This window comes from Crocodylus porosus, unplaced genomic scaffold (genome assembly GCF_001723895.1).
Source record: "Crocodylus porosus isolate Cpor-Errol unplaced genomic scaffold, CroPor_comp1, whole genome shotgun sequence".
Classification (NCBI taxonomy): domain Eukaryota; kingdom Metazoa; phylum Chordata; order Crocodylia; family Crocodylidae; genus Crocodylus; species Crocodylus porosus.
Genome location: NW_017728931.1, coordinates 138298321 through 138310731, shown reverse-complemented (window position 1 = coordinate 138310731; position 12411 = coordinate 138298321). Strand labels below are relative to the sequence as shown.

Sequence of the window (12411 nt, the reverse complement as noted above, 5' to 3'; positions counted from 1 at the left end):
GGGTAATACTAGTTTCCTAAAACACCAGCTGGGAATTAGTCTCTCTTGCTAAATAGGTCCTAGTCAAGCACTATGGCAGCACACAGTGTTACTAAATCAGAGCATATGAATGATTGCAGAGGTTTCTGAGATGGATCCAGCCTTTCCAGGCCTACTTGAAGGGAGTAGTAATGGGGCACATGTCCCACAGTCGACAGCTAATTTGAACTGGAAAGACGTGTTGATTCTTACAGTGTCAAACTACGGTTTAGAATGAAGAAGCCAAACTGTTTTAATGTAGCAGAATTGACTTGGACAAGACAGGAAGAGATGCTTTATCATGGCAAGAAAGCAATATCACAACATCTCACATTCTCCTAGATCAGAGGTAGTCAACTGGGGGTACCCTAGGGGTACTTGAAAAGGCGATAGTGGGTACATGTGGACAGGAGAGGACAGAGCAGGGCAGGAGGGGCAAGGGCAGCGGAGCCCCTCTGTGGACAGACACGGGGTGGGGGGGCTAGTACATGGTGGCCGCCACTGCAACCCACCACCCTGCGCCGCCGCCTCCCAGAAACAGGGCTGGGGCAAAGGTAAGGGCAGCAGTGCCCCTCTGTGGGCTGCACAGGTACTGCCCAACCAGTGCGTGATTGGCTAGGTGTGAGGCCTGTCAGCAGCCTGCAGAGTTGCACGTGCAACTGGCTGCAGGAGAGCAGGTGCAGCAGTGGTGGGGCGGGGTGATGGGGGGTGGTGGTGGCAGATGTGGTGTGTAAGCCCCCCACCCCCGATGTACAAACGCCCCTCCTTCCCCCATGTCTGGCCTCTGCCACCATAAGAGGTACACTTGGTAAAAAAGGTTGAAGGCCCTCATCCTAGATTTTACCTCCACCATTTTCTTTGCCTCCCCTGGTGCTTGAAAGGCTAGCCCTTAAAGTACAAAACCTCAAAGAAGATATTCTCCATGCAATTTTTATGCTTTAAGAGGAAATATGCTCAATGAAGGATGGAACACAAAGCTTGTGAACTACCATACTTAAATACAAGATGAGGATTATTTCCACAATCAGCATTGGAGAAAAAGACCCTTGTCTTATATTTGCATACAAGGAAACCTCATTAAATACAGTGCTGTTAAAAGCAGAACACACTCAATAATGGAAGCCAACTATGAAGCTGAATAAATGCAGATGCACATGACTACAGAACACATGGTCTATACTGGGCAAACATACTAACAGGAATCTCAGCTCCTCTGAGTAAGACATATGGTATCACTCACTGTACTCAGTCCCCCTCAATGCCTACTGTTTTGCATGCAAGTCATGGTCAGCCACTCCACTGAATATATTTCAACTTCCTCTTCACTCCCATGGCTGAACTGTGCCTTTCTTTCCCATTTCCAATAATTCTTGTTCCTTCACCAGCCTTAAATGTCTGGCAAACATCATTGAACAGGGCCCCAAAAAGTTCACCCAGAATCCCTCTGCTGCCCCTAGTCTCAGCCTATTTTATATGAATACCGTGGCCTTTTCCTCTATGAGGTGGAGCCAGACTGCATTGCCATGTGCCTCATCTGCATTTGGAGGATCCCAGAATTTATGACAAGAACATGGAGTCATGAGTAGGGGGGTTAATTAGCATGTGGATCCTTTGTGGGGGGTATCTGGAGTACATTCATATACTGAGTAGTGCTGGGCTGTAGGGTCACAGAGGCTTGAAATGCTGTTGACTCTGCTGGAGCTCAACCCAAAGAACTATCTCATAAATAATTAGCTTCTTGAATCTGGACTAATATCATGCATAGTTTGTACTATATGTAAGAGGTACAAAAATGCTGCTTAAAAGTGTGTTTATGGAGTACCTGTGCTGAAACTTGCAGCAGTTTCGAAAAAGGTAAAATGTATCAATCCTGGGTAAACCAAGTCTATAGGTATGCAAATGACTACAGGCCTTTTTAAGTGTTTTCAAATTTACCCCTCACTTTCATGTACTCAGGGGGAACAGGGTCAGACAGTAAAGAGTGAGGAGTGGGGCTGCAGGGGGAAGAAGTTGGTGGGGAGGGACAGATGGCAAGGGGGCTACCTGACCCCCCAGATTTATTTTCCCTGCTATTGCAGTGGGAGGGAGATAAATTCAAGGCAACTCTCCAATAATTAGATTTTATACCTGGACAATTATAATAAAGTTATAAATTTTCCATATACAGAATCTAATTATTGGGGGGAGTTATCTTATATTCAAGGCCATCTTATAATTGAGTAAATATAATAATTAACTTCCATCTGAGCTTTGATTTCAAGGCTTGAATGGTGGATATGCCTTGTGCTGTCCTTTTGCACAGAGCTAAAAATCAGCCTACTACATACAGAGCTTGACTTCATCCTGAAGGAGCATCTATGTCCAGTGTGTCCCAGCTCTAATGTTGGGAGCAAAAATCACGAATGTAGTACCTGTGCAACCCTCCAGGGCAGCATAGGGGAGACCTAAATATTGGTGGCTGTAAGCGGCCATGCTTAATTGAAGGAAGACAAAAGCCCAGGTGTGTTCCCTAGACAGGGTCAGTAGGTGATGTATTCCACCCTCCCCGTACTCATTGACCAGGGAGGCAGCTGAAGTTTGAGGAACATAGAGACTGAAGATTTCTTCCCCTAGCTCTATTTTGCTTTCTGAAAAATGAACTCAGAATAAACCATCTGAGACTGTGGCCCGGTGAAACAATGAAAGCGAGACCTGTTCAGCAAGGATGCTGGGATCATGGCTTACCTTGGTTTGGAATGTACAAAACACGTGGGTTAGGAACGGGTGGTCCCAAGCTAAGGAGAGGACTCTCTTTTCCACCATGGTGCACTCCACGTCATCGTCCATCAAGACCACGTCCTTTTTCAGTGCTTTCACAGCAAAAAACTGATCAGTGTTCTTTAACTCAGCAAGGAAGACCTGGAACGGAAAGGGGACCTCGTCAAAAGACGAGAGTCTTCTCAAACCATCTTCAGAACCACTTTAAGGTGCAAGTTGAAAATACCCGGTTCAGCTCCGAAGCTGACCAGAAAACCGAGGGAGGAAAGTTAGGCCAGAGATTCATTTACCAAAAGAGGATGTAGGCCTGATTCTACCTCAAGCCTGCCTGGCCATGGGAGAGTCACTTGCTCTCCCATGTGTTTCATTTCCCCTTTGTAAAATGGGAACTATGCTTCCAAACTTGGAAGGATGTGTTCAGCTTCAAAGCCAATGGATGCTCAGCAATGATGTCAACAGCAGCCAGAATAGAAGAAACAATGTTTTGGAAAGTTGAAATTTTTGGTGATAGAAACCACTTTTATGCCATTTGTTTCCCAGGGCAAAATGTAAAACTGACAGCTTGGGGTCAGATCCTCAGCTGAGGTGAATTCTTGCAGCTCTGTTAACATCAGCGGAGCTAGGCTGGTTCATACTGGCTGAGCCTCTGGCGCTCTATCCAATCTTATTATGTAGCATGAATAGATGGGATGACTACACTGCTCTGCTACAGCCTCTTTTATCTGAGCGTATCAAAGCACGTGGGAAATGCTGAGAAACAAGAGTCCCAAAGCCTGATTGTACCTACTTATACAGGCAGAGAAACCATAGCATTGAAAAGCACTTAGAGGCCACATGGTGAGTCAGTACCAGTGTTGGCTGCAGACCGACTCCAAGGCCCATGCTCAAATTACTAGACAACTTGCTTTCCCTTAAGGTAGTTGGATGGCTAAATCAGAGACTGATTGACTTAAGAGGCCTCTAGATACTCTTAACAGGACAGCAGTTTTAAACAAGGCCAAGGGATCTGCAACTCCATTGCGAGTTTTATGTTCCCCTTTGACTATTTATACATTTGGGCTCATATCAATGGATTGTGCCTTGTCCTCTCCCAGGCCCCACAGCTAAGTTCATACAGGCTGAAATTATAATAACCCTTTCACTGCGTCCGTGTCTCCATGCTGTTCAATACCCACTAAGAAAGGGGATAGGAGAGAGTGCACCAGCAGAACTGTCCTGCTCCAGGAGGTTGCAACTGAGTTGGGACATAATTGGTGGAGAGACACAAGGGTCCCAGTGCCATCGATATCCATGCAGTGCTTGGGAGATCCAGCAAGTTCCCTGTGTCCATGAGGAGTCAAAGCCCATTTCACCAAAGGGCAAATTGGAAAAGGACTTTCCAAAGGAAGCCTGCAAGCAAGGTTTTCTGCAGAAAGGCATGACTTATCCCATCTTTACTATGGAACGCACAGTAAAAAAAAAAAAATGTTTCATTAACAGCTTAGAAGCTGGCTACAGCAATTGCTTTGGTCCATCGAGCATATCAGAATAAGCCATAAACAGGGGGAGGGGGGCAGTTTCCATCCTGGATGCATTTGGGATGTGGGCACTGTATTATGTACTGAGCACATGCTCGTTAATTGGTGCTGAATCACAATGAAGATTTTGTTTCAGGACTGCCTCTCCTGGCTGCATTAGCTCCAAATGAGTTCATCATGGTGAATATCATTACAGGGGGTGCCTGAAAGGATGAATAATGATCAGTCACTGGTTGTAACGTGCAACTGCTGCTCCACAGTAGCTGTGAAGTGGGACTAATGAATGCACTGAAGGTAGAATAGGCAGGTTTCAGACCCAGGGCCCTGATCCCCAGTTGGTGTAAATTAGGCCAACTTTCACTGATTTCCTAGTGGTTGGTTTGATTTATATGTCCATCAAAGATCTGGCACAAAGAGCTCAGGGTTGGACTGGAGCATTACACCAGGAACAAGGGGAAGCACAGAGCTCCCCTGGCCCAAGAGCAGGGAGACAACTCATAGCCAGTGTCTCAGGGTCTTCTCTGCCCTACATGTAGGAGGGAGTCATCAGCATTAGTCTTTGTTGCTGGGGCAGGGCACTTCCTCCTATGAGCTAGCTAGGCTGTGATGGCTGGACGGTCAGGAGGATGGCCAGATGTAACACTCTGCCCAGGCCTTTCCTCTTTCTGTTCGCACACAGCCCACCTGCCCAGAAGGGGAAGTAGTAGGTTAGCAGCTGCTTCCCTCCCTCACAGGCTCTGGCAATGTGAGGAGCAGATGCAGGGGTGGTAAAAGGACTCCTTGCAACCTAGCACTCTCCAAGGCAGCCATGGGCCCAGTTTCTGACCAAGCCCTCTGAGAATTGGGTTTCTCTGAGATGTCACAGGTGGCTGTCTTCAGTGAAGCTGAAAATGTGTTTACTAGTAAGTATTTTTTTCTCCAGGCGGAGCTTTTGCTTCAGTTTGAAAGCGTGGAGTAAGGTGTTTTGAAGCTGGCAGTGAAATTTTAACAAGCAGATTACAGTCTCAGGCTTCAAAATGCACAGATCTGTGTCTAGCCTAGTTGAACCCCCCCTATTGCTCACCTTGCCGAAGCTGCCCTTCCCCAGCATTTTGTGCAAGACAAAATCATCGATCGTTAGCTTCAGATGCACACACGGCTGCTCCTTCTCAGGTTCTGATTCTATGAGAGACCGTGGTCTGGTCGTTTCCTCCACAGGCAATTCCCAGGAGATCCCTTGTGGCTCTGAAACACATGTTAAACCACTAACATTGACCTTTGACCCAAGGAGAAATATCCCCATCCTAAGCATCCATTCTCACTGAGATTTTGGAAATCACCCAATTCTCATGACTGTCAATGGAAATAGTGTCCACATCCACTAGGGAAATTGATACTCTCAGGCTCTGGACCTTAACTGCTTTCTACTTCCAGTAGTTTCCTGCTGGTGTAACGTCACAGGCTTCAGTGGAATTACTCCCAATTTACACAGATACAAATCCTGTTATTTTAAGGCAGAACAGTATGGCCTTGTCCTCAGACTCGGTGCAGTTTCTGCTCCCCATTCCTCATTGCAAGCTGTCCTACCATGTTGTGACATGTTACCCTTGAGCCTGCTCAAATCCACAGCTGAAGCAACTGCGTAAAATAGATACGACATTGTTTCCACTTTGTGCCCCAGTCCCAGCAGTTAAGATCAGGTTGGATGTCTTTGCTGTCACCTGGAGTGAAATTCTCAGGAGTGGCCTTAATATTGTATTACCTTAGGTTTATAAAAAAACCTTTCTGGGACTCCATCCCTTACTGAACCTATCCCACAAACTCAGATACACTATTCAACATAGTGGATTGATCAGGAGTATTTGATGGATGAAATAAGTCACCACTAGGGGACAAGATGGTCCCTGAGATCACCAGGCCCCAAATCATCTAGGCCTTTATAGATTAGCATCCACCTTTTAAATTTCACTCATTAGAAACCAGGACCGCTGTAATCTACTTGTTAGGGTCTTTTAAGTATCCCCTCCACACGCAATCACAAAGACTGCTCATCTGTCTGGTTTCTAGCTCAAGCTAGGAAACCCTGGTGCTGACCAGGATGGGATTCATTGCACAAAGTCCAAAGCATCCCCGTAATGTGCTTTGCTTGTGAAACTCAGCTTTTCCAAGTGCCCTGCAGCATTTTGCACTAGCACGAGCACTGGCACAGGGCAGTGTAGCTCTGAAGTGACAAAGGCAAGGATGATTAGAGCAAAGCAAGTGCTGGGAAAGAAAAGTTGTGCTCTTCTTTTCTTGGCTTCCTGCTGGCCCTTATTGGCGTTTGGTTCATTTTTGCTCTTGTTTCTTGATTTTATAGCTTGCAGGTAAGGTTGGGGTTACTGGGCTGCCCACTACTTTTTTACTAGCTGGAGGTCAACTGATTGGTGACCATTAACCAACTGATACTCTCCCATGTTCTACAACCTGTCTCATCATCAGTTTGATCTATGCCAGTGGTTCTTAGTCTTTAGACTCAGGGGACCCTCCCTTGGTAGATCCCCCTGAAAATGGCAACTCTTAGTTTTGACTTGTTTCTTGAGTACAGAAAAATAATAGAGCGATTCTTCTATTACAAAGAATTTAGGAATCCATAGTGTCGAGACCATTCAGACCTATTGCAGTCTATCTGAAATCTCTGGGGTTATCTTGCGAACCATTAGTTTGCACACCTAACAGTGCCAGTATTAAGTGGAGTCTCATGGCACCCTTTAAAGGAACTCAAGGATCCCCAGGGTGTCGTGGCACCCTGGCTGAGAATCACTGATCTATGCTTTGTGTTGCAGCACTCAGAGAGGCACTGTGGATCAGAGGTGGGATTGTCCCATGTGCCTGGGCAAGTCAGGAGCACAGTCCAAACAAAAGCCAATGCAATATTTGATCCTAATTCCTGTTGTAATCTGGACCCCTTGGGAAACAGATGTGCAAGGGTTTTTCACATAGGTGATCTGGGGCGGGGAGTTGCATCCTCTCTGAAGGCCACTCAACATCTGCCAGCTTGGTCTCAAGTCTCCTGGTCCCTTCTCCTTCCTATTGCCTCACCCTCCTGCTACTGCCTTTTGAAATGCAAGCAGGTTATACATGAGCTCAGGAGTTGGTGGGGGTATATTTTAATTAGAGTGGTTCCTAGACAGCCGCCCTAATTAAAACAGCTCACCGTAACGTGTATTAAGTCTCCAAAATGTATTAAGCCTTTCAAAATGGACATGGGATGCTTTATCTGAAGCTCATTCAATGAGGATCAAGATCATGGTCCCATTATTTTAAGCTCTGTCCATACACACAACATGATAGGGCCAGTACCCCACAAGGTCCTCAAGCTAAACCAGACAATACATGAAACACAGAAGCAACCCCGCAACCATTTTGAAACATGCAGGGGCTTAACACAAGTGACAATGAGACAACCATGGAGCAAAGCTGTCTCCAGATCCAGCTCTTCAACCTCAAGGGACACATTAATAAGACCAGTTAGCCCAAAGACACACCCAAGTCAGGACTCCCTCATCATCACCCAGTTACAGTGATACTTGAATTGGGTGCTCACAGGACATATGGTAGCTATGAAGCCTTTTTGGAGTAACAGTGGGGCAGGCACTGTGCTCTGGCTTCTTTTTGTTGACCGTAATTGAATTTTAAATCACCTTTGTTCAGGGTGAAAGTAATATGGGCTCCTGTGCTCTTAGGGAAGGTCATTTTGAAATGGGGGAGCTGAAATATTCCTTTTTAGTACCACACTTTGATGCTTAGATCAGCCTCTAGGAAAGTCAAGTGGAGATTTTCCATTTATTTTCTGTGGAGATTAGGCACTTTATTGGCTTCTGTGCTTTTGAACATCTTCCTCCCTTCCTCTCCTGCAATGGTTATCTCATGTGTATGAGTACCAATGCTGTTCTATGTGAGATTAGAACAGACTATTAAAGTGCCCACAGCAACCAAGCTCACAGTGTCAACAATCATTACCTGCAGGAACAGTCATAAAGCTGCATACTAATAAAATTAAAGAGAGGAAAGGAAAAAAGCAAGGGTTAGCTCCTAGGGAAGCAGAAGTATTAAGCTAATTCTTTGAGCTAGTACCCAGGTGGATACCAGAGTGGAGACTGCCAGAAGTAATGTGTGTACACAGGTAAGAGAATTAAAGCACTTAAAGCCTTGTGTTGAGGGTAACCTTCTGTAATCAGCATAATCAGTTAAGGATTTAATGACAGGCTTGTGGCTGACATTAAAAAAAAAAAGCACATTGTTGTAAAGCCACTAATAGTGAAGACCTTGCAATTTCATTAGCTGTAAACCACAGCATAAGGAGAACAATAACACCAGGGAATGGATTGACGGTAGTGGGCAGGGAGCTCAAAGTAAATGCTGGGCAGCATTTCTCTAGCTGATCACCATAAATAGGGTTAGTTAGAGTGTCACTGGGGGACAGGGACATTTTTGGCAGCTGGGGAGAGGTGTGTTGGGGTTCTTGGTCAATGGGAAGCTTTAATACAGGGGATGGTTTGTGACTCAAGTCACTGCTGGAAAGAACAGGAGTGATGAGAGGCCATGCCTATGAAGAGCAATGAAAGGGCTGGGTTGTGCCTAAGCAGCTGGATTATCTCTGGGTCAGGTAGCTGGGAATGGCTTGGGGCATGCGTATCAGACTATATCAGAGGGACAGGTTTTGACAAAGGCATGGGACTCCGGAAAAGAAAGATGCTGTCTTGTATTGATGAATGAACACATGACCTGGAGTGAGATATTTTGTGAAAACTACATAGTTGGGATCATTCACTGGGATTGCTGGACACGGAGGTGATCTCTATCCCAGTATAATAACCCCCCTTCCTCAAAATATAGGGCAAAGAGTAGCTTTGCTGGCATCCCTGCATTGATACCAGTGGCTTCTCACATCAGTCCCTGATCCCAGTTGTTTTTGCCTCCCTGACTCGCCTAGCTACATGCTGCAGATCTGGCTTAGATCTAAACGCATCATTTTCTTGCAGCTGTATCTACCAGCACGCTACCATGCAAACTGAGGAAGCAGCAACCCCCTGTGAGTAACAGTGGGAATCCATGCCCTGCAACACCGTGGTTGGCTTGATCCCATTATCACCCCCCTGGGCTAACTGTGCAACTAAACTGGCCCCATCCATACACATCGTTGGAAAGGTACCTTTCTTCCCTGCGGAAGATGTTGGCACAGACTGAAGTGCTGTTACGTCTTTTATGGGAACTGGAAGGCCGATTTCAATAGGTCCTTCTCTCCAGATGTGCTCGGAGTCCCGCAGGCAGCGAGCCTAGGTCAAAACAACAGCAAGTGAGGTGTGGGATGAAAATGTCTAGCAGCTCAGGTGCCTTCTGAGGTCTTAATCCTATAGGCATGATCGTTGAGAAAGAAAGAGGTTGATCATCACTCAGGCTCAGACTGACCGAGGGATCTGCATGCCATGATGAACAAGGTGGCAATGTCTCACTAAACATGGCTCAAGAGTTTGATCTTTCATATAAGTGCACTATTATTTATACTGCAGTAGTGCCCAAGATCAAGATCATAGTCCCATTATTTTAAGCACTGCCTATACACACAACATGAGAGGGTCAGTACCTCACAAGGTCCTTGAGCTAAACCAGACAACAGATGAAACTCAGAAGTGAAGTGAGCTGCCCAAGATCACACAGCACATCAGGAGCACAGCTAAGCTCCCACTGGTGGTCTACCCAATTAGACTCTCTGGTTTCAGCTTTGTATGGAGCATACCTGCTGGGTGCTCTCTATCATTGCCAGGGCTTCAGCCATTAGTTTCTGGTTAACTCCACAAAGGTTGGCCACTTTTGTCTGGCACTTGTGATGGACGTTCATGCCACATGCTGAAAAGAAGCAGTTAATAAAGGATGAGAGGAATGGCAGGGAGAAGGGTGGGCTTGCCTCACAAATTGCCTTTGTCTGACATGAGGCAGGGCAATGACGTGCACTTCTACCGGCATGACTGACTGTCCTGTTTACCCCAGCTCAACCTGAAACGGCTCAAGGCCTGTCGCCCTGCTTGACACAGTTGTTGATGGCATAACTTGGATTAGCAACAAACGCCGAAGTCTTCCAATGCCCACTTATAAGCAGAGTCCCATTTAGCAGCCATCAGCTTTCAGAGAACTTGCACAGTTATGTAGATAAATAAATTGCTTCTTACTCATGGGGAGCGACCCCCTTGGTTGGGACAGCATAAAGCCAAAATTGTGCCCTGTGCATACAAAGGTCTGTGCATACAAAGGACTGCAAAGGAGGAATTCAGCAGTGACCCTGGGAGCTGGGGAGCTGTATCAGGGGAAAAGATGCAGCCCTGTCACACCTGTGGATCAACTCCATGGGCTACGTATCCTTGTGTGATCCCAAATTTCTCCTGCAGTAGGAGGGGGGGATTCTCCAGCCCTGCCTTTAGAATGAACCCCATCACTCAACTCCCCTGTAAGATAAACAGGACTTGGCGTCTAGACTGCAGCTCTTCAGGAGGGGCCCTGCAAAGACCCGATGCACCTACACTTGGTCTCTAAATACCTCTAAATATTCATCAGTAATGGGACTCACCGTCGCACTTCAAGCCCTGCCGTGCCAGGCCCCAGAGCAGCGTGCCACAGTGCTCGCAAAACGTTGGGCTCTTGTAATTGTAGACTTTAAACCGGTGAGGCATATCTATCTTGAACCGCTCCTTGTGGAACTGCAAAAGAAAGACTGCTCTGAAAATCCCTTCCCCTGCATGCCAGGGCTGCATCAACACCTACTGCTCGTTGTTCATGTTATCTTCTTTGTTTTAGGGTTTTATGCTGCTACCCGTGGGTGTAGCCTTTGCGTACATCATGATCATCATTATTTGATAGCTTTCTTATTGTGACTGGGAAAACAATCCTTAGCAATGAAGAATAGGTTGCACATGGAAACCAGGGTAGGAAAGCAAGTGGCACCAGTGCTATCACTGCAACTTTGTTCTTGAGGCTGACAAACAGGAGGGAATTCTCTGTAAAGTTAAAGTTTGCAAAGGCAACTGGGGGATTTCAGCTCTGTTTGCTGGATCAAGTCCTGCTGGCATCACTGTGTCAGCCAGAGGTGTGTAGCTAGTGCAGGTAAAACCCCTGATGTGGACATAGCTGTGCAAGCAGAAGGCTTCTGTCAGCAGAGCTTCTGCTGCTTGGAGGACCTAGTGTAATACTGATGGCAGAAGATCTCCTGCACCACGGGGCCCAGCCAACACTGTGCTGCCATGGAGTTACAGGACCGCAAAATCAATAGGAACTAAACAGGGACTTGTCAAAATATAGATCTCCTCCAACACTGCAAATCTGGGACAAGATATGCGCTCTTGCAATGGCAAATCAACAGACAGCAAAACCAGGAGAGGCCATTAAAAAAAAAAATCTAATCTGACTTCACAGGCCTGAGAGCCTTGCCCAACAATTGCTGCAGCAGGGCTTATCTCCATGGGGAAGTTAGCATGTTGCAAAGGAATGGGTGAATTTACAGATCACGGATTGCTCCACAATAAATCCCTGTGTGTACACTCTCTGGGTTTGTTGAGGCACCAGCAGGAAAGCTAATCTGAATTAAGTAAAGGTAGCAATCTAAAATAGGAGGCAGTTAAATTACATTTAACCCTTGAGTGGACACTCTCTTTCAGAATGAGAGCAACCTTAGTTCTATTTCACTTCACTTCCAAACACGGTGTGTATCCATGTGGGGGTTTAATGCAGTTAATATGAATTCACTTTTAATATGGGGCAGTTAAAGTTTCCCTGAAGACAATGCACAGTGCATAAAAGGATTGTTCTGAGACAGAATTAAGGTGGAAGCGACAATGTACAGCGGTTTCCTGAGCACCTACTCCCCTGTACAAGCAAGCTCTATGTGAGCTTGAGCACACATATTAAAAAGAGATTTAATCTTGGCATAAAGGCTGCAGATTGAGCTATCAAATTAGAGCACATTGCAAATAGGAGCCTGTGATTGATTAGGAATGTGAGAGCAGGGACACAAATCTGACCTTGCTAGCATGCATTTGACATCAGTAATGCTAGTGGCTTTTGTGGAGCTACTCCTGATTTACACCCATGTCGCAGGGATCAGAAAGAGGCC

General features: G+C 46.1%; 1 protein-coding gene across 2 annotated transcripts in view; it reads right to left on the bottom strand.

Annotated features, from left to right (window-relative positions):
- PRKCQ (protein kinase C theta) overlaps positions 1-12411 on the bottom strand; it is a 95544-nt gene that overhangs the window by 40356 nt on the left and 42777 nt on the right. For both annotated transcript variants that reach the window (XM_019543749.1, XM_019543750.1), the window contains 5 exons: positions 10873-11002; positions 10048-10157; positions 9463-9586; positions 5356-5516; positions 2743-2916 (listed from right to left, as the gene is read on the bottom strand). In XM_019543749.1, the coding sequence (XP_019399294.1) occupies positions 2743-2916; positions 5356-5516; positions 9463-9586; positions 10048-10157; positions 10873-11002 (699 nt within the window). The remainder of the gene's footprint in view (positions 1-2742; positions 2917-5355; positions 5517-9462; positions 9587-10047; positions 10158-10872; positions 11003-12411) is intronic.